We start from the raw sequence: 21,382 nt of genomic DNA on the forward strand, positions 1-21,382 counted from the left end.
GAGAGCCAAAACGAGTTCATAGGAATATTTGGTCCAAGGGTTTTGAAAACAATACTTTATGAAAGAGAAAATGCACTCTTACTCGGTTATATGTGATGCAACTCCCGACATTTCTCATACTGAGCAAAATGTATAATTGGTGAGATGTACACAAATGTAAAGTTCAGGGAACAGGTAAATAATTGAACGTTTTCTTGAATTTAAAGACTTGGCTAGAAAGACAGGCAGTGACATTTCTGAAATGATTTTGAGTGCATTGGAAGGGCATGGTATTGACGTGGTCAAGGCTATGATAATGGTGCAAATATGTCAGGGAAAGTATAGGGAGTTCAAGTACAGATACTGCAAAAGAATCCACTGGCCACATACTCAACTTGTGGTGTACATGCAGCACGGTTGTGCCAAGAAGTATCAACCTTTTTTGGCTCAACCGCCAATCTGTTCAGTGCCAGCCCAGAGCGATGGGCCATTCTCAAGGAAAAGACTGGCTGCTGTCTCAACCGCCTTTCAGATGCAATGGAGTGTGTCGTATTGCTGCTGTCCGATGAGTGGCAACTCATTTACCGACTATCATCAAGGCCCTAGACATGCTTCTTGCTACCTGCAGTCTGACAATCCAAGTCAAATCTGAGGCAAAAGGTCTGAAAAGCTACTTCATGTCTTTCAAGGCAATCTTCCTGCTAACTTTCTGGGTAAAAGTTTCGCAGTGTATTGAGTATAGAAGCCTAATTCTTCAGTCAGGAAATATTTCTCTGGACATGGAAGCAGCTCACATTAAGGCAGTACAGGAAGAAATACAGGCTCTGCATAATCAATGGGACGCTCTCCTGGCAGAAGCCTCCACGGTGGCAAATTAAATGGGTGTAACTACTCAGTGAACAGAGGAGCCGCCAGAAAAAAAGAAAACGTTTCCCTGATGAGACTGAAGATGACATAGCAGATGAACAGAAGTCAGTCACTGGATTTTGCAACACAGTGTTTTATGTGGCCCTGGATAGTATAATCAGTCATTTGGACTCGCGGTTCCACACGAGTGCAGCTATACACGAAGAGTTTTCACCAATACTTACATTTAGGAAAATGACTGAAAACCAAATTTGTGCATCTTGCCACAAATTGAGAAACAAGTACTCCAAAGATCTCACAGATGGATTTGAAAATGAAGTGCGACATCGAAGGACAATATGTTGCTACTTTTTCAGATGGTCTTTCTCCTGTAAGAGCTCCTAAATGCCATCCACAAGATGCAGCTACAGAGCATTTTTGGAGAGGTGTGCGTTGCACTGCGAATCTTCTGTACAATGCCTGTAACAGTTGCTGGAGGTGAACGTGCCTTCAGTAAGCTGAAACTTATAAAGAACTAAGATCTACAATGTTCCAAGACAGGTTGAACAGCCTTGCCATCCTTTCAATTGAAAACCAGATAGCAATAAAACATTTACTTTATCCTGACTGCAAGTACACAGCTCTCACACAGAGGAAATCCAGAGGTTCCCCATACCCTGTGGAGTCAACCTCACTAGGATTCTCTCATAATGACTTGAGTCTTGTCAACTAAATGCTGAGTGGTTATCTGATGTGTTGTGTGGACATCTCAAGGTAAGGGACAGAAGGTCAACTAGTAGGCCCCTTTGTCTCTATCTGGAATCTCTTGGGTGTGTCTTTTGGTGTGCACATACAAAAATGACCAGTAAAATCACAACAGCAGAAACATCAAAGGGGGCCCTGTGATCCATAAACTTAGTTTTGGCTTTGTTCTCCCTGATAGGACAGCCTGATGGCTCGTGTTCTGTCCCTGCATCGGCCTTTGTCTTTACTGGCCCTTGTGGGGGTAAGGGGATCCACGGTTTTCAGACATGCGGGCACGGGAGGTGTTTGCTACAGGTGTGCAACCAGACATTGTGGTGCGGCGGGGTCTGGAGCGTACAGGGGACACCTTCCTAGTGAATGGCCACATCTTCACGCTCAGAAACAACCTTCACCTTGTGGGCTTTGGCAAAAATGTTTTAGGTATGGCTGCAGAGGCAGAGAGGATTGTGGGAGACCACTTGGTGAGAGTGAGTGCCACACGGGATAAAGGAGACATTACAGCAGCATGGGAAAGAGTAAGCAACTCAAACAAGTGTTTGTGGGTGGGATGGGTTGGTTGGTAAATTAATTGCTCTTCTCATCTGTTTTAATTTCTCCTCAGCCAGACGTGGTTGAAGGATGGAAGTCGGATCACAGTGATGGAGGGAGCTAAACACAACCTGCCAGATGCTGATACTGATGCCCAGGGAGCAGCCAAATGTATCAAGAGGCTGGCCAGCACACTGACAGAATGACCTGTTGCTTGTACTAATTTCAAGTAACTTGATACCTAACTACTACCACAATTTAATTGTTGAACAAACTATATAGGTCTTACTTAATTTGAATCACTGAAGCTACAGGGTGTCCATAAATATCTTTGAAGCCCAGTGCAGTCAAACACTTGATTTTACTGTATTGTATACATATTTCACACTATGAAGTTGGAATAATACTGTTAAATTGTGAAAATAGCATAATGCCCATTTAGTGTAAGAGCTGTTGGAAAAGACTGCCTTAAATGTCCACCTGTTTTGACTGATGGTGACATCACTGTGCAATAAATTAGTTAGACCAATGAGAAATAGTTCAAAACTATGCCAATAACATTTTTTTTTTCTCTCCCCACATTTTTTATTACATCAGTTTAATTAAACAATCACAGTAAGACTTAATTGTTACCCAGAAATGATTTGATAGATACATTCTTCTGCATTGGACATTTAACACACACATTTAACACACTCTTGCCTGCCCCAGTCCCACTCATCTCTCTTCAAAGAAAAACAGAATGTTACACTCAGACAGACTGTCTTGGTGTTGGGGCTACCATTCAGGAGCTTAACTCTGTACGCCATGCCCTCGTTATTGAAGGGAGGCGGACTTGCACACTGCGCTCACCCTGCTCAAATAAGTCTCCAACTCTACTAGCTCATTATAGAGCTTTCACCCCAAAATTTTTACTTCTTGCACATTAACTTTTATATTGTGGTCATATTTGGTCAAATACAATATCCCTGTTAACATTTTCAAAACAGGTGGTGGCCCTGGTTCTGTCTGATGTAATCTGAGATCCCCTGGACTTAAAAGCCCAGCGGCCCCATATTGTAGACTGAGGCGTGGCCTCAGGAGATTTGGTCGGTGCTGGACCGCTATGGGCTAACCGCAGCCTCTCTCCCCACCTTAGTTAAGCAGGTCCCTGGACGCTCAGCTCCCCGGTGGGAGGAGGCTGGAGAGCAGTCAGACAGGGTGGCATATGTTCTCAATGCTGTGATTGGCTCCAACAGTATTGCTCTGGAATGCGCAGGGCGACGTGCAGGGGAGCTCGGATTCCGTCCAGTTGTGCTGTCGCCAGTGGTGTGTGGGGACGTACAGTCTGTCTCGCCTTTATGGTCTACTGGCTCACTTTGCCTGCTCCCGTGACAAGCCCCCTCCTGAGTTGCCTGCTGAGATTCTGAAGCTGGGGCCCAAGACGGGCGTGGTGAGTTGGGATTTGTGCCATGCTATGCAGGTGCTTGGCGTGGGGAGGGCTGGGGAGCCACCGTCTGCTGGCTGGGGGAGAGCCCACTGCGCAGTTGACAGGCAAGGGGCGTGGTGGGCAGAACCAAGAACTAGCCCTGCGAGTGGGGCTGGAGCTGGGAGGCTTGGCACTCCCTCCGAAGGGTCCCCCGTTCCTGCGTGGTGGGACAGATGGTCAAGACGGCCAACTGAGGCAGCAGGGGGACGGTCATAGACGCAGGGCTTGGAGAAGAAGCACGAGCACAGGGGCTGGACACTGAGGCATCCTCATTAACAATGATTCCTTCACCTTTTCACACCTGTCTGGTGGGCAGTGACTGCTCCTACCAGGGTTAATGGGTACCAATGTGATGGATGTGTACATCCTGCTGATCCCACCAATCCCCATAGTCGTGTCTGGTCGTTGATGAAGACGAGGGCCCGAAAGCAGCTAAGCACACATTTCAGTATGAATCCATACTGAGTAGACTTAAATATATTCAGAGCTCAGCTTTTCGAAGTTGACCTTGCCAATTTATACCCCTTTCCAGCAAGCCCTTCTGGAAGTCCACGTTTAATTTTAAAAAGTCGCAGTCAGTTATGTCTAATGAATAGCCTAAATTGCTTACTTTATGGTTATTTGTGGAGAGTGTTCATGTACAGAGCAATCGTGGGTTGTGTGCTGGACATCGTATTAGAGAATTTAAAAAAAACTAAATGTGACTTTAAATCAGAAGACAGTCAGAGGCCTCATGCATTTGCTCCTTCTCAGTATGGAGGTTCCAGCCATAGAGGGGTGTACAACGACTATAATAAGGTGAGTCTGTCTAGAAAAAGAAATCAAGAGTTTGAGGGGAGCTGCCATTTAATGTAAGGCTTCTATCTCTGACCACTTTCTCCAGCGCACTCTTCATGGATTACTATGTAGCCTTGCTCCAGTGGAAATAAAAACAGCTCCTTTATTCATACAATAATATGTTATGGACATAACAGCAGTCACAACTCACAGCAGTTGTCGAGTCTTTTCAGATTCTGTCTACCGGTAGATTAGAATAACATTTCAGTTCAATCTTCAACCAATCAGAGGACATAGACTTGGATAGATATTTTAATGGCTCACCAATCAAAAGGTGGTAATTTTGTTTTTACATAAGCTTCATTTTAAAATATGATATTTAAAAAGATATGACATATGAGAGAATATCTTAGCTTATCGCATGGTGTGGCTGTCTGGATGTAAACTGAGCCTGATTAGTTACCCCTTCATGACAACCGTCCGGGAAAAATACTTTTTCAGCGTAGAGTAAGGAAGCGTCTGCAGGCCCACCTCATCAATGAACTCCAGCCCATTTGAAAAGGCACAACATATCAAGTCTGTGTCCACTCAGCAGCACTGTCTGATTCGACAGAGAACAAGTAGAATGTAGTCCAACTTGTTATGTCCCGTCTGTCACTCACGGTGTGTCTTGATGGTGTCCCCTGCAGCACTCTCCCTGACAGATAGAAAACATTATCACAAGGAGTCACACCTACTGCTTTTTGTTGTTTTAATTATAATATATTTTTGAGTAGAAAAACACATACAAATGACAACATACACTTAAGTTGGAGTCATTAAAACTCAGTTTTTCAACCACTCCATAAATTTCTTGTTAACAAACTATAGTTTTGGCAAGTCGGTTAGGACATCTACTTTGTGCATGACACAAGTAATTTTTCCAACAATTGTTTACAAACTTATAAGTGAAATAATCTTTCACTGTATCACAATTCCAGTGGGTCAGAAGTTTACATACACTCAGTTGACTGTGCCTTTAAACAGCTTGGAAAATTCCAGAAAATTGTGTCATGGCTTTAGAAGCTTCTGATAGGGTAATTGGTCATTTGAGTCAATTGGAGGTGTACCTGTGGATGTATTTCAAGGCCTACTGTCAAACTTTGCTTGACATCATGGGAAAATCTAAAGAAATCAGCCAAGACCTTAGAAAAAAAATTGTAGACCTCCACAAGTCTGGTTCATCATTGGGAGCAATTACCAAGTGCCTGAAGGTACCACGTTCATCTGTACAAACAATAGTACGCAAGTATAAACACCATGGAACCACGCAGGTCGTCATACCGCTCAGGAAGGAGACGTGTTCTGTCTCCTAGAGATGAATGTACTTTGGTACAAAAAGTGCAAATCAATCCCAGAACAACAGCAAAGGACCTTGTGAAGATGCCTGAGGAAACAGGTACAACGTATCTATATCCACAGTAAAACAAGTCCTATATCGACATAACCTGAAAGGCCACTCAGCAAGGAAAAAGCCACTGCTCAAAAACCACCATTAAAAAAAGCCAGACTACAGTTTGCAACTGTACATGGGGACAAAGATTGTACTTTTTGGAGAAATGTCCTCTGGTCTGATGAAACAACAATAGAACTGTTAACCATAATGAATATTGTTATGTTTGGAGGAAAAACGGGGAGGCTTGCAAGCCGAAGAACACGTGAAGCACGGGGGTGGCTGCATCATGTTGCGGCGGTGTTTTGCTGCAGGAGAGACTGGTGCACTTCACAAAATAGATGGCATGAGAGAGGAGCAAAATTATATGGATATATTGAAGCAACATCTCAAGACATCAGTCAGGAAGTTAAAGCTTGGTCACAAATGGGTCTTCCAAATGGACAATGACCCCAAGCATAATACTTCCAAAGTTGTGGCAAAATGGCTTAAGGACAACAAAGTCAAGGTATTGGAGAGCCATCACAAAGTCCGGACCTCAATCCCATAGAAAATGTGTGGGCAGAACTGAAAAAGCGTGTGTGAACAAGGAGGCCTAAAATAACGACTCAGTTATGCCAGCTCTGTCAGGAGGAATGGGCCAAAATTCACCCAACTTATTGTGGGAAGCTTGTGGAAGGCTACCCAAAACATTTGACCCAAGTAAAACAATTTAAAGGCAATGCTACCAAACATCTAATTGAGTGTATGTAAACTTCGACCCACTGGGAATGTGATGAAATAAATAAAAGCTGAAATAAATAATTCTCTACTATTATTCTGACATTTCACATTCTTAAAATAAAGTGGTGATCCTAACTGACCTAAGACAGGGAATATTTACTAGGTTTAAATGTCAGGAATTGTGAAAAAACTGAGTTTAAATGTATTTGGCTAAAGTGTATGTAAACTTCCGACTTCAACTGTACATCTCCACACCTGCCCAGACCCACCTGCTCACACCCCCATCACTCTCTGCCACATGGCCTAAAAAAAAATATTGAAATATGGATGGATTAAAAGTACAGATGGATTAAAAGTACATTTACATTGTAATACTTTGACAGCGAACTTTAACTCCACCCATAACTTTTGGACTTTGCAGCATTCACAGAAGGCATGGACTTTTGAGTCATTGTTAGTTTTACCCTAAGACTTGAGGTTTTGCTGTAGAATTTGCTAATTGTGCCCCGTGTAATATATTCTATATATTAGTTTATATACTGTATTAAACATACATTTTCATTAACTGTAATTTCATTAGTTATGTTCCAACATTCCCTCCATCTTGTGCCAATATCAGTTTGTCTTTGTTCCAATAGTTTTTTGTTGTTTTTTTAAGAGTCATTTGGATAGGCTCTAAGGTTTTGTTGGTCTTACTTGTCATATGAATATCATTCTGTGACTCAAATAGGATTCCCTCAAGATTTCTGATGTTCAAAAGATTTTGAATCGAAATTTCTTCATAGGAAGATTTAATGCATGTATTTGAAAAAAAAAAAAAAAAAAACTCATTGGTCAGTCAAATTGCTTTTTAATGCGGTCATGGAAATAAATGTATTTCCTATTACCAAGTAATTTACGATCTCTGCCTTTTAGTTTTCCATGTGTACATATTTATCAGGGAATTCTGAAACGCTATGGATTTTTAGAGAATTGAGACATGGATTGTATATGTGTGCCATTCAGAGGGTGAATGGACAAGACATAATATTTAAGTGCCTATGAACGGGGTATGGTAGTAGGTGCCAGGTGCACTGGTTTTTGTGTGTCAAGAAGTGCAGCGCTGCTGGGTTTCACGCTCAACAGCTTACCGTGTGTATCAAGAATGGTCCACCACCCAAAGGATATCCAGCCAACTTGACACAAATGTGGGCAGCATTGGAGTCAACATGGGCCAGCATCCCTATGGAACACTTTTCACACCTTGTAGTCCATATGCCCAGATGAATAGAGGCTGTTCTGAAGGCAATATTATGGAAGGTGTTCCGAACATTTTGTATTTGTGTGTCTATTTTAATAAACAGTTCGATTGATATGTATCAAGTCTGTTTTTAGTGTTTATTTTGTCCGCTGATAATTGATTCAGGGTTGTTGAGTCTAAGGCTAGGATCAGTCTAACCCTTAAGAAAAAAAAGATTGCAGTCAAGAGTGCAGTATAACTGCAGTACATTGTAGTATAACTGGAGTTAGAGTACATTAAATGCAGTATGAATCTGCAAAACCTGCTTCCAAAATACCATACTGCACATTTACTGTAGTTTCAAAACTGTAATCTTTTTTTTAAAGTGAAATATTGTTTCTGATTTATATAGATTTTCATTTTTAAAATTGTCATTGTGTTGTTTCTAATTAACGCATCTTTATCTTAAAATTACAACTTTTGCGTGTATTCATTTTGAGGGCTGCGAGATGTTTACCATTAAGTAGTATGCTTTATTTGAGTTCAGCCTATAGTCGTTTTCTCTCTTCAAAAGTAAAATATCATATTCGTGCTTAAGTTCAGAAATGTTATTTTCTTCCTTACCTTGTAAATAAAAAATGTTTATGGACTTTTTCAAAAATAGGGATTTTATTTCTCTTTAATAAAAATGTCTAACTTACATTTCACTTTTGCAGAGTATGAGATTATCATTTCCTTAATGTGCGCCTTAAAAGCATCCCAAATGATATAGGTGGGTCAGCTTTTCTCTATCCTCTATCTACATTTGTAAAGATTTTTTAAAATGTAGGTACACACTGCTTTTAATAGTAGGAAGCAACCAACTAGCGTTAACAACTAAATTCATAATGGGAAAATCAAATGTGTGGAGTCCATTGGATAGCTAGAGAAAACGACACTATTGTGACTGTAGAGAACAAGTCAGTATTATGGGTACCTGGAGGGAGACCCATGGATGCTTGGACACCTACCATCCACTGCGGTGAGGTGCAGTGTCAGGTGTGCCTCCATTCTGTCCACTAGTACCTAAAATGTTAGAGCACAACAATACATGGCTGCTAGCTTCGACCGCAACTGGATTCTAATTTGACAGGACATTGGGTTTATACAGATCAAAGCCCAATGTCCTGTCAGAATCCAGTTGAAGCTACATGGCAGTGGCTTTCAGACATAGAACTAGTTACAATTTGAAACTACATGGTATTTGAATGCTTCCATACAGCAGTTACATAGTAGGTAGTGGTCAAGTTCTTTTTGCATGGCCCAGTGCCCCGAGTGGGTGGAGAGTTCATTTCAGGACCAATGGATTGGTCTAAAATAAGCAAACTGCCCACCTGGGGCACTGGGCCATGCAAAACAAATTTTCCCAGTGTAAAGCATAGCACAGGGAATTTGACCAAACTTTACTTGCTGATACTTCCTCAATTCCCGACTTGGAAGACAATGCATGTCTTCTAAACGTCCATGTTTCTGTTGCAAGTGGTTCGTTTGAATTCGCAAATGGTCAGTTATTCAAGAAATATATATTTTTTGCTACATGAAGTAATCCAATGTTTACGCTGTGATCTTGTCTGTTTCAAATCGTATCATTGATCAAGGTAGGTGAGTGTCATCAATGATGTATATAAACCCTGGTTTGCTGATGCTACTGTATGTGCCGGCCATTTTGAGGCTTTGAAGCCATCGGTCGGCCATATTGGCACACCTGAGCAGTCCTCAATAGAAAATCAATAGAATTCCACAATATTTCAAGAACAAAATGACATGTATATAAGTATTTCTTGTTGTAGTGGGGACAGTAACATTAGTAATCTCAATGTTATTACATTATGTGAGCTAAAAAAAAATGTAAAAGTATACATTGTCTGTAATAGAATAAACATTGTAAAAACAAATGTTGACATTAATAAATGCATTTCTAAAGCTTCCAAAAGATATGTTTTACACTGGCAGTGGTGGAAAAGGTACCCAATTGTGATAGAAAATGACTTGAGTAAAAGTCTAAAAGCATCTGGTTTTAAATATACTTCACTATCAAAACACTATAAATCCTTTCAACTTTCTTATATTAAGCAAACTAGACGCCACAATTATTTTTTACGGATAGCCAGGGGCACACTCCAAGACTCAGGCATCATTTACAAACAAAGCATTTGTGTTTAGTGAGTCCGCCAGAGCAGAGGTAGTAGGGATGGCCAGGTGCTCTCTTGATAAGTGTGTGAATTTCACCCTTTTCCTGCCATGCGAAAGCATTCAAAATGTATTGAGTACTTTTGGGTGTCAATGAAAACATACAGGAGCAAAAAGTACATATTTAGGAAAGTAGTGCTATAAAAGTTAATGTTGTCAAAAATATAAATAGTCAAGTAAAGTACAGATACCATGGCTTGACATTAACTTTTTAGCCCCCCACAAAGTAAAATACTGCACGGATAGCCTACTGTATAAAACATGTCCATCAACCCTCCATCTGGAGACCTACTGGGTGTGCAAGCTTTTGAACCAACCCTGCACAAACACACACACCAGAGTCAACTTATCAAGGTCCTGTTGAGCAGCTGATGTTTTACTATGTGGTGTGTTCGAGCAGAGCTGGAGCAAAAGCCTGCACATCCAGTAGCTGTCCTGGAGGATGGTTGGCCACCCTACAACATTACAATTACAACCAAATACTTTTTTGTAAAAGAACTTCCTCATTCAATGAACCTGGGATCAAATGGCTAAAGTGGGCGAGGTAGCTAACTAAGATGTGTTGTGTATCTATTTGTAAGGCTAAACTATTCAGTGTACAGGGTAGATCTTCACAGCGTAGGAGTTACTTGTCAATTAGGCTATTCTAAGAATATTTTCGTACTTTGTCAGAATTACATGGCCTGTATTGAATAGAGGAGAATACTAACCAATTTTGAACGCTTGATTAACAATTTTACAACCTGAGTATGCAGCATTGGTTTCATCAACTTCGCACCCCGTATCAACTGCAGTTACACAAAAGTGCCGGTGAAAAGTAATTTTAGGACATCGGACATAAGTGACATTAATACATGCCAATTGCTAAATAGTTACCTAGACAATTTGAACATATTGTGTAGTTTGGCTTGTTATCTAGTTAGTCTGTATATAATTTACCTGCTGCGCAATGTCTCGCTCCTCTGGAAACGGCCCACTGGCACACACGCCGGTGATGCACACACCATGACTTTTCCAGGATTTTCATTGCTGACCAGAAATGTGCTATAACTGGGCAAATAACTCACTATCAACGAATATGAACAAAATGCGGTTAAGCGTGCTGTGATCTCAAACACGCATCTCCCGACTGCATGATTGACAGACCACTTGTGCCTGTCAATGCAGGCCTACAATAATTATACTCCCATGTGCTCCGCAGAGATTGGGAAGATAGAGGACAGTGCAAAACACATTGCATCCGGGGGACAATGAACCAATTCTGATCAGAGTAGCCTAAATTGTTTGATAGTGCTTTTTGTCCTACTTTTTTTTGTACTTGCCCTGGGCAAGTGGACAAGCCTTAATATCAAGCTCTGGATACCCCCCAAAATACTTAAGTAGTACTTCAAAGTATTTTTCAAAGTATTTTTTACTTAGTTAAATTATACCAGTGGTTCCCAACTAGGGGTACTGGGACCTGGATGTACTTGAATGCTCATGAGACCATTTGTGTACTGGTAAAATGCACATGAGGGGGTACTTCAGGGGTACTCTGGTTAGACAAAATTCAGTCGGTGGTAGTGTAAACGAAAAAGGTTGGGAACCACTGCATTACACCACTGTGGTGGGGGAGTGCCAAGATGGAGGAACAGTGGCTTCAACACAGTAATTCGTAATTCCGTCAAGGTTATGGAAAGTGTAAATTGTCTAAAAGTGACAACTCCGCTATTGCTGCAGTTTCAGGCCTTGTGTTCTGGTTTAGCGTAGTCATTTATTCAATACATTTTTTTTTTGCTGGACCTGGCAACCCTGAACTCTAGGGACAACCTTTAAAAAAAAAATCAATATGAAACATTGTCGGCCCAAATGAGCCCGATTACCCAATTGTTGTGGTCTGGCACATGGACTCAAATCAAGAATTGGAAGTATCGGTTGGACGAACATCCTCTTGTGCTATATGCTTTACACTACTTACTGTGTAACGGCTGTATGGAAGCGTTCACATAATCACCACCGTTTTAAAGTGTAGTTACTTGTGGCTAGCTAGCATAGACCTAAACGCAATGGTGGCAAACATTACATGATGAATGTTAGCTAGTTTCCTGTCGCGCTCACCTTGTCGGTAATACATATCGTTCACAGTGTTTCCGTAAACTCTCCAAGCGAAGTGGATGGCAATGAGACTGACAACAAGCCAGCTAAACAGGATCTTGAATATTGACACTCTCATATCATTAGCCAACCAGTCATCCACAAACTCGGAAAGAAACGACACAAACCCGTCCACAATACGGGATAAAAACTCGAAATCCCACGGCTCTTCCATTTTATAAAACGCCACCCAACGTGTATGATTTGTCAAAAAAACATGCCTTACCTAAACTAGCTAACGTTATGGCTGACTGTTACAATTCGTCAAAAATATTTGAGTGATCTCACAGATGTAAATATTTGCTTTTAGTGTTATCTACTTATATCAGGCTTTCTAAACCCAGACGCAACATCGCGAGACTTCCGGGAACGCTTGCGAAACAGATGAAGCAGACCAGGTGGGTTGAGAAAGTCTGTGGCCGTGCTCGAGAGCATCAAAACCATGATGGGGTGTTTGCGAATTAATCGTTATTTTTTAACTTCTCTTTTTACTAACTCGAGTTATAATTTGTTAATTTTAGTCATCCGTTTAACCTGCTAGTGCTGGCCACAATGAGATCATCGAGCAGGATTAATACACGCTCCTCCGGCTCAGCGGCTCCAGAGACTTGATCCGACCAGCAACTGTCTGTCATTTTCGCGCACAGGATTAGATCATGAGCACATAGAATATAAATACATGTCTAGAGCTGATAATTGACCACATGGTGCAAGAATGAATGCAAATAATTGATTATTGAATGTTATCGATGGACACAGCTTTGTAACAGCAAAACATACACAGCCCGAACTTCGAATCGTTTGGCATTCAAGTAATGCATTGCGCCAAGAGTCGTTCACAATCTCGTCCGGTTGCGGCACAACCAGTGTATAAAACATGTATTTGTTTGTCTATCAATAAATGTACATTGTTTAAAGTATCAGTCACAAATTACATCTCCAATAAGCCCCCTATGGTGAACGACATGCTTGTAGAATCATGACTTGAGTGTTCAGCTCGCCGGAATGGGGTCCTGCCTGCCCGCTATGGTGAATGGGATGTGAACGAGAGGCTTGTAGATTCATTACTCTTTCGAGTTTTCAGTTCATTGTCCACCGGCAAGGGGTCCTGCATGCTGTGGGAATTACTGACTCAAATGAACAAAATGAGTCGAAAGATTCATTCTTTTGACTGAATGAGTCGAAAAGATCAGTCAGTTGAAAGAGCTGACTTTCCCATCACTTCATGTATCATTGGTAAAGTCTGACTGACTGACGGATCTTCAACTAATGATCAGTATTTATTCATGACGCAAGGTGATTTGTAGATCAGTCATTCGGCAGTCGCCTGTAATGTCGAACAAGTCCAATGAGAGAAGTCAAAAATGCTTAGTTGTTTATTTTTTTCAAAATCTAAAGGCACAACTTAGATTGGGCCAATGTTTTAAGTAGTTGAACACTTTATTACTCAAAATTCGTGAAAGTGACAAATTGACACGTTTTCATTTTCGTCAAAAACATTATTTGTCACATGCTCCGAATATAACAGGTGTAGAGTAAACCTTACCGTGAAATGCTCACTTACGAGCCCTTAACCAACAATCCGGTTTTAAAAAAGAAATTAAGAAACATTTGCATAATAAACTAAAGGACTAACGAGTAACACAATAATATAACAATGAGGCTATATTCAAGGGGTACGGGTTAGTCGAGGTAATATGTTACATGTAGGTAGGGATCAAGTAACTATGCATATATAATAAAATAGAGCAGCAGCGTATGTGAACGCATGTGTGTCTGTGGCGTCAATATGCGTGTTGGAGTGTCAATGTAGTATGTGTCAATGTAGTATGTGTGAGTTTGTAGTTTGAGTCCAGTGCATGTGCAAGAGAGTCCGTTTTATAACGTTAGTTATAAAAAGCTTTGGTTAAACTGCAGTACTGTAGCAAAACTATAGGAGCAGTCGACACCGTGCTTCTAGACCGGAACCCTGGCCCATTGCCCTGGCACGCACTCTGACTTGGGAGGGGGAGTTTCTCCTCTCATTGGTTTATTACTTGCTCCATCTAAATTACCATTGGCCAACGTATCCTATCTGCTGTCACCATTGGGATTCCGGATGTGCTGTTGTGAGTGTAAAAATTGTTTTTCGGCAATTTGCCTACCAGTTATATCGCCTAAATTCACGTTATACACGATTTAACAACGGAATATTTAAACGTAGGTGAGCTTTGTTTTTTTGTACAATATTTCAAGGTATGTCAGTGTGCGTCAAAACGGGGGTTTTCGGGAGCACTGGAATGTCTTTTGCTGGCTAGTGTGTGTAGTGAGGGGTAGCCTGCAATAAAAACATGCAGGAAGAAAAGCTAAATAAATCAAACCTAGCTAACTATCTTATTTGCTAGCTAGGTAGGTCAATTCATCTAAGTAGCTAGAATAAGATGCGTTTTCATTTAAACCTTACGGTAGTTGGCTATGATAACGTTAGAATTACAAGGCGTTTTCATTTAGACCTAACGTTGGCATTGCAATGATGATGATGATGATGTATGTGTTCAGGGCCCGGTTTCCCAAAAGCATCTAACGGCTAAATATATATATATATATATATATATAAGTTCCAAATGATGAATTTAACATTAAGATGCCCTGGTTTGGATGCACATTTGCTTCCCCCTGCCTGTGGCTTTAGCTGTTTTAAGAAATGAACGACTCAAGTTGAAGTTTTAAAGCGTTATTAGTAGCTAAAGCTAACGTTGCGAGTAACATACGGCTACTTAGTTATGTTCTCACTGCAGGGGATTTCATCTTATAAAGATGCCATTGAGTGCTTGCTACCGAAGCTAAAGCCACATATCTGCTGACCCATTTTAACCTGGCTCGTCATCTAGGCGTTAGCTACTTGCATGACCAGTTTGTGGCCAGCTGCGTAGCTCGATCCCAAGTGGTGTGCTGTTGTAGGATGACAGGAACTGTTAACTGAATATCAAATAAATGACTAGTCTGCCAATGAGCGCTTCGTTTTCTGTTATTTACAGTGTCTGTGATGTCAACATGGAGAGAGATGACAGTCAAGAAAAAGGAGAGACAGAGGAGATAACAAGTTGTGATCCACCCTCTGCTGACTGCATCCCGTCAACTGGTAATGAAATGCCTTATGTCATCTAATCGAGAATTAAAGTTAGCTCATCATTAACCCTCTAGAGTCTACTAAACTAACATATAAAATTGTTCTAAGATGGTCATACCAAGGATCATTTAGATATTTCCGTTGGAAATTTAGGACCTCTAGGTGTGTGTGTGTGTGTATATATACAACACAACATATTTGATGAAATATTAAATTTGGCCTTACTGCTATTAGCCCATAGAAACGCATTGAATTACAGATTCATACATGGAAAAACAGAAGGAAGTTTGTTTTGAAGCGTCTGTCCTATATCTGACAGACACTTTTGCAGAATGCCTATATCGGTGGCTGTGGGGATTGAGACGCAGTCCATACAAAAAAACATATCTCTAGCTTCAACATACTATTTTTATAGGGATTGTTGTATTATGCTAATTAGATTCCCTGTTGGGCTGCAGAGATTGACTTAGAGGTTTAATGGCAATGTAGCTGATCTTGAAATGCTTCCACACAGAAAGTAGGGAGATCTGCAGTGTTTGTGATTATTTTACTGAGTATTGTCTGATTTTTCAGGTTCTTCTTATCACATTCCGGCCCTGCCCTCTGACAATCCCCCAGTTCCTGAGCCTGCTGGAACAGTCGGAGGGGACAAAAACACCAATGTGACTTTAGAGGAGCCTACATATCCACCTATATCAGATTCTATGGGAGAGAAGGGACTACAAGCAGCTCCTGACCAGGATCTAGGACCGGCTCCTGTTCTGGTAAAAGAGGAAGAGACTAATGTGTGCAGTAAGATAGAATATCAGAACTGCTCAGGTGGTCAACCAGAGACTGTCCCAGAGGAGGTTTCAGCTGAGAATGGGCAGGATGACTCAGGGGAGTTTATCGTCACTATTTTGGCCAGGGGTAAATTGGAGGAGCAAGGTCTGGGAGTGAAGAGGCATTCCTCTCCACTGTCAGAGACTGGCGCCCCAGAGGCCCCCCCATCCCACCGTGACGAAGACGTGACAGCGGAGAGCTGGAGGCAGCACAGGAAGCATGTGTTTGTCCTGAGTGAAGCAGGGAAGCCCATATACTCTCGCTACGGCAGTGAAGAGGCTCTGTCGTCTACCATGGGAGTCATGATGGCACTGGTGTCCTTTGTCCAGAGTAGTGACAACATGATCCGCTCGGTCTACTCAGGTGAGAATTTCTAGAATTTCCTTATGTTCATGACTGTGACAATAACTGTTACTGAAAGTGTAATGAATTGCTCACTATAGGTGTTTATTCATCATTATTTGCTCCCCCTGTACAGCTTTACATCCTTTTTTTCCCTTCCATGTCTGTACCCTCTACCCCCCTCCCCCCTCAGATGGGCACACAGTGGTGTTCATGCAGAAGGGTCCTCTGGTGCTGGTGTCTGTGTCAAGCAGCCGTCAGTCAGAGAAGCAGCTGCGTGGTGAGCTCCTTTACGTCTACTACCAGATCATCAGCATGCTCACCCAGGCCAGCATCGCTCGCATCTTCCAACACAAGAAGAACTATGACCTGCGGCGACTACTGGCCGGCTCCGAGAAGATCCTAGACGGCCTCCTCAACCTGGTGGACTCGGACCCCAGCTTCCTGCTGGCAGCGGTACACTGCCTGCCATTGGTCTCCTCTCTCAGGGACTCCCTCAGCCAGATCCTGCAGAAGGCCATCACCCCCAACCTGGTCTTCTCCATCCTCATCGCCAAGAACCAGCTGCTCACCATCGTCCAGGAGAAGACGGTGATCGAGGACGCCAGGCTGGAGCCTGCTGACGTCCACCTGCTGCTCAACCTCATTGGGGCCTCCTCTGCCTTCCAGGCTGGAGAGATCTGGACTCCCATCTGCCTGCCGCTCTTTAACCCTGACTGTTACTTCTATGCCTACATCTCCTACCTGGACCCCCCAGAATGCACTGTGTGTCTGCTGCTGCTCTCCACGGATAAGGAGGCATTTTATGCGGTGGCAGAGTGTAAGAGGAGGATAGAGGTGGCCATGCTGGCTCAGAGCTCCCTGAGCCTCATAGCCAAGGCCCACTCCTACAGCGTGAGCCAGGTGGGCGTCTCAGACCTCAGGCACTTCATGTACAAGCCCTTTGATGTGCCAGACAACCACAAGCAGCTCACCCAGTTCACCAGGTAGGTGCTATCTATTCTGTTGTGCTTTTGTAACCTTCACCCAGTGAATGATTCACGTCTGAATGATTCACGTAACTTCTTTTTCACATTTTTTAAATTTTTTAAATATACTTTTTGGACTAAATATTCTCTGGATACTGGTCCTGTAATGTGTTAATGTGCAGACAGATTAGCCTTCAAATATAATTACTCAAAAAAGGAATGTCAAAGGGGAGATGTCTAATATGTAAAAGAAAAAACATGTGCCTCAGGTCAGATCATATTCATCCTCCAGTGGCATTGTGCATTTTACCATAGTATTATTAGAGAATTAAAGAATCATAGAAATTGAAAGCGCATGATATCTATAATGATACTAACACTATTGTATAGTTCTCACTGTAAGAAAAAGCATGCCAAGTGACCTATTTATCTTGATTGGTAGCTTTGGGTTTCTTATTAGACGAGTTGTACCAGTGAACACAACCTTGCAAAATCTTATACAACTGGGGAAATAAATATTCCCCATGCAATGCTGCGTTAGACAGGCTAACATTTCAGTCTAACTTACATTAGATCTTGATCAAAGTTGGGGAAGCAAACATGTATATTTTGCTGAACATTGTTTGGCAATTCCATTTTCATGTACAGTTCATTCGTAAAAGTATTCAGACCCCTAGACTATTTCCACATAATGAATTCAATTGTTTTACACACAATACCCAATAATGACAAAGCAAAAATGTGATTTTAGAAATGTTTGCATATTTATAAAAAAAAAACTGATGTCACACTTACATAAGTATTCAGGCCCTTTACTCAGTACTTTGTTGAAGCACCTTTGCCAGCGATTACAGCCACAAGTCTTCTTAGGTAAGACGCTACAAGCTTGTCACAGCTGTATTTGGGGAGTTTCTTGCATTCCTCTCTGCAGATCCTCTCAAGCTCTGTCAGGTTGAATGGGGAGCATTGCTGCACAACTATTTCAAGGTCTCCCCAGTGATGTTCGATCAGGTTCAAGTCTGGCCTCTGGCTGGGCCACTCAAGGACATTTAGTGACTTGTCCCGAAGACACTCCTGTGTTGTCCTGTTGGAAGGTGAACCTTCACCTCAGTCTGAGGTCCTGAGTGCTCTGGAACAGGTTTTCATCAAGGATCTCTCTGTACTTTGCTCCGTTTATCTTTCCCACCAGCCTGACTGGTGTCCCAGTCCCTGCCGCTGAAAAACATCCCCACAGCATGATGCTGCCACCACCATGCTTCACCATAGGGATGGTGCCAGGTGTCCTCCAGACGTGATGCTTGGCATTCAGGCCAAAGAGTTCAATCTTGGTTTCATCAGACCAGAGAATCTTGTTTCTCATGGTCTGAGAGTCTTTAGGTGCCTTTTGGCAAACTCCAAGCGGGCTGTCGTGCCTTTTACTGAGGAGTGGCTTCAGTCTGGCCACTCTACCATAAAAGCCAGAATGGTGCAGTGCTGCAGAGATTGTTGTCCTTCTAGAAAGTTCTCTCATCTCCACAGCGGAACTCTAGAGCTTTGTCAGAGTGACCATCGGGTTCTTGGTCACCTCCCTGACCAAGGCTCTTCTCCCCTGATTGCTCAGTTCGGCTAGGCGGCCAGCTCTAGGAAGAGTTTTGGTGGTTCCAAATGTTTTCCATTTAAGAATGATGGAGGCCACTGTGTTTTTGGAGACCTTAAATGCTGAAGAAAGTTGTTGGTACCCTTCCCCAGATCTGTGCCGACACAATCCTGCATCGGAGCTCTATGGACCATTCCTTTGACCTCATGGCTTAGTTTTTGCTCGGACATTCACTGTTAACTGGGTGACCTTGTGTAGACAGGTGTGTGTCTTTCCAAATCACATCCAATCAATTGAATTTACCACAGGGGGACTCCAATCAAGTTATAGAAACATCTCAAGGATGATCAATGGAAACAATATGCACCTGAGCTCAATTTCGAGTCTCATAGCAAAGGGTCTGAACTTTTGTAAATAAGGTATTGTTTTTTAAGTTTAATAAATGTGCAAACATTTCTAACCTGTTTTCACTTTGTCATTATGGAGTATTGTGATGTCATTATGGAGTATTGTGTGTAGATTGAGGATCCTTTTTTAATTTAATACATTTTAGAATAAGGCTGTAACGTGACAGAATGTGGGGGAAAATCCAAGGGGACTGAATACTTTCCAAATGCCCTGCATAATGTCTGATGTCTTGCTGTCTTTTTTAAAAATTACATTTGATGTGCTGTTGATTTCAGCCCAGAGATGGAGGCTCCTTACAGCACAGAGGAGGAGAGGATGAGGCTGCTGGACCTGTACCGGTACATGCACGGTCGCATCCACAGCTCTTCCAGGGCCCTCAAGCTCATCTACCACGTGGCAGAGAGGGAAACGCTGCTGGCCTGGGTATGTCACTCCCACAAGGATTTACACGTGGAAGTGTTACTATGGGCAGCTCCAAGAAGCTCTCTGTACAGGATGTTGTCTGGAGTCTTGGTCTCAATGACCTGCATTCCGGTGTAGATATGAAGTGAGCTATTTTGGATTGTTGCTAGCATTCATGCGGCATACTTCTCAGCTCAATGGAACATGACAGTAATTTACAAAGTATTTGAATCTGTTGAAATGGATCTGCTAAGACCGCTTATTGCATCTTTGTCCTTTTTCCTCTATAGGTCACAAGTAAATTTGAATTGTACACCTGCTTCAGCCCCTTGGTGACTAAGGCTTGTGCCATTAACGCCATAACCAAGCTTCTACGGTGGATCAAGAAGGAGGAGGACCGTCTCTTCATCCGATACCCACCCAAGTATTCAACCACGCCCAACCCCAGCAAAAGCTCCCGAAGGTCTGACCAGCAGGATTCCACAGATAATGGCTTCATGTCTCTACTATAGAGCTGCTCTATCTCTGTGCTTAGCTCCGGCTCTTCCACTCTGTCAACACGTAGTTTGTACACTGGTTCTACAAGAGGTTTGGCACTGACCACATCCTACATCTTTGGGTACTTCATTGAATTTTGACCACTGGACTATTTAAGGAGAACTTGCCTTTTTGACACTTTCAGACTCTTCTGTACCTTTATGAGAAAGCATGTACAGGAACTGCATTAACACTTTAGATTACAGTCAAACAAGTTGATGTTCAGGGAATCTGTAAAGAGAAAGCAAACATTTTTAAATTGGCTAGTGGTGGAACATTGAAGATAATTTTCAATGCTATTGAGTTTTTATATTGTTTTATTCTATTGTAACAAAAGTGAGAACTTCTCAAATGCATCATATCAAATACTTGTTACATATAACTATTTCAAGTCAAGCTTTCATGGTCATTGACACTGTAGCACATGACAAATGAAATGGGACTACCTACATTATAGAACTACTCTTGAATTTGTTTTCTACTGCCTAATAATTATAATTATTGCTAGAAACCTTAATGTTGACAGGCTGACACAGGATTTAGTTTAAGTGTGGTTATTGGTGGGATGAACAGGAAATGAAAAATCATGTCTGAATTTTGAAATGTCATCTTCATGAAAATTGGAAGGATTACCACTTGTATGTGGATATTTGATATGACATGACTTCTACATGTCGTTCTCAGTTGATACAATTGTTTGACTTGCAGTTTAGTTTGTAAATAGTGTTAACTCAGTTCATTATGCTCTGGTAATGTAAATATACAGTTACATTGTCATTCTATCCTTTATTGCTGGGAACCAAATTCTTCACCCACAGTCTACTCTAGTAATCCTCATGTACTTGATGGTTAAATGCTTTGTCCAGCACACTCATAAAATCCCACAGTCCTAATTTGTGGGGTTCTTTATTCAGAGACACTTCATGCAAATTCTTGTTGGATACCAGGATCAGCTATGCTGGACTTTGTCATGTTCTGAGTGGTGGCTTATCTGGTTTGACTGTTAGGAACATCTTATCTAGAGTATTCATGTTCAGTTGGTTCTTAAATAAATCCCAGGTTGCACAAACCACCTTGTCATTCTTTAACTGCATGATAGATTTGTACGAGACTGAGAAC

General features: G+C 41.8%; 2 protein-coding genes and 2 pseudogenes across 10 annotated transcripts; 3 read left to right on the forward strand and 1 right to left on the reverse strand.

Annotated features, from left to right (window-relative positions):
* The first annotated feature begins 1,257 nt into the window (after window positions 1-1,257).
* Window positions 1,258-2,732, forward strand: LOC118399835 (glycerate kinase-like; annotated as a pseudogene).
* A 324-nt stretch (window positions 2,733-3,056) lies between these two features.
* LOC118400021 (glycerate kinase-like) lies at window positions 3,057-3,995 on the forward strand (annotated as a pseudogene).
* A 662-nt stretch (window positions 3,996-4,657) lies between these two features.
* LOC118400020 (T-cell leukemia translocation-altered gene protein homolog) lies at window positions 4,658-12,444 on the reverse strand. 5 transcript variants are annotated; one of them, XR_008074088.1, is made up of 4 exons: window positions 12,326-12,444; window positions 8,748-8,802; window positions 6,788-6,821; window positions 4,658-5,060 (listed from the first exon to the last, which is right to left on the reverse strand). XR_008074088.1 is itself a non-coding variant. In XM_035796356.2 (3 exons), exons 1-3 carry the CDS (start codon window positions 12,272-12,274, stop codon window positions 5,018-5,020), a joined length of 288 nt encoding a protein of 95 aa, XP_035652249.1. In that variant the 3' UTR covers window positions 4,658-5,017. The 5 variants fall into 5 exon arrangements, 2 of the variants coding, with proteins under 2 accessions (XP_035652249.1, XP_035652248.1); XR_008074087.1 differs by lacking the exon at window positions 12,326-12,444 and adding an exon at window positions 12,064-12,158; XR_008074086.1 differs by lacking the exon at window positions 12,326-12,444 and adding an exon at window positions 10,906-12,054.
* A 6-nt stretch (window positions 12,445-12,450) lies between these two features.
* On the forward strand, window positions 12,451-21,332 carry LOC118400018 (vacuolar fusion protein MON1 homolog B-like). Of its 5 annotated transcripts, none has more exons than XM_035796347.2 (6): window positions 12,451-12,497; window positions 15,117-15,220; window positions 15,782-16,393; window positions 16,566-17,358; window positions 19,600-19,747; window positions 20,017-21,332. In XM_035796347.2, the coding sequence occupies exons 1-6, from the start codon at window positions 12,484-12,486 to the stop codon at window positions 20,236-20,238; spliced, it is 1,893 nt and encodes a 630-aa protein (XP_035652240.1). In that variant the 5' UTR covers window positions 12,451-12,483; the 3' UTR covers window positions 20,239-21,332. The 5 variants fall into 5 exon arrangements, with proteins under 5 accessions (XP_035652240.1, XP_035652245.1, XP_035652244.1 ...); XM_035796352.2 differs by lacking the exon at window positions 12,451-12,497 and adding an exon at window positions 13,940-14,334; XM_035796351.2 differs by lacking the exon at window positions 12,451-12,497 and adding an exon at window positions 13,940-14,302.
* The last annotated feature ends 50 nt before the right edge of the window (window positions 21,333-21,382 follow it).

Source organism: Oncorhynchus keta, chromosome 21, assembly GCF_023373465.1.
Source record: "Oncorhynchus keta strain PuntledgeMale-10-30-2019 chromosome 21, Oket_V2, whole genome shotgun sequence".
NCBI classification, from domain to species: Eukaryota; Metazoa; Chordata; class Actinopteri; order Salmoniformes; family Salmonidae; genus Oncorhynchus; species Oncorhynchus keta.

Coding starts and splice junctions, on each gene's coding strand:
- LOC118400020 (XM_035796355.2), bottom strand. CDS start 12,274: ATGGAAGAGCCGTGGGATTTCGAGTTTTTATCCCGTATTGTGGACGGG. Junction 8,803..12,063: donor CGATATGTATTACCGACAAG/GTGAGCGCGACA, acceptor CTAACATTTTAG/GTACTAGTGGACAGAATGGA. Junction 5,061..8,747: donor GCACCTCACCGCAGTGGATG/GTAGGTGTCCAA, acceptor TCTATCTGTCAG/GGAGAGTGCTGCAGGGGACA.
- LOC118400018 (XM_035796347.2), top strand. Junction 15,221..15,781: donor TGACTGCATCCCGTCAACTG/GTAATGAAATGC, acceptor CTGATTTTTCAG/GTTCTTCTTATCACATTCCG. Junction 19,748..20,016: donor GGGAAACGCTGCTGGCCTGG/GTATGTCACTCC, acceptor TTTCCTCTATAG/GTCACAAGTAAATTTGAATT.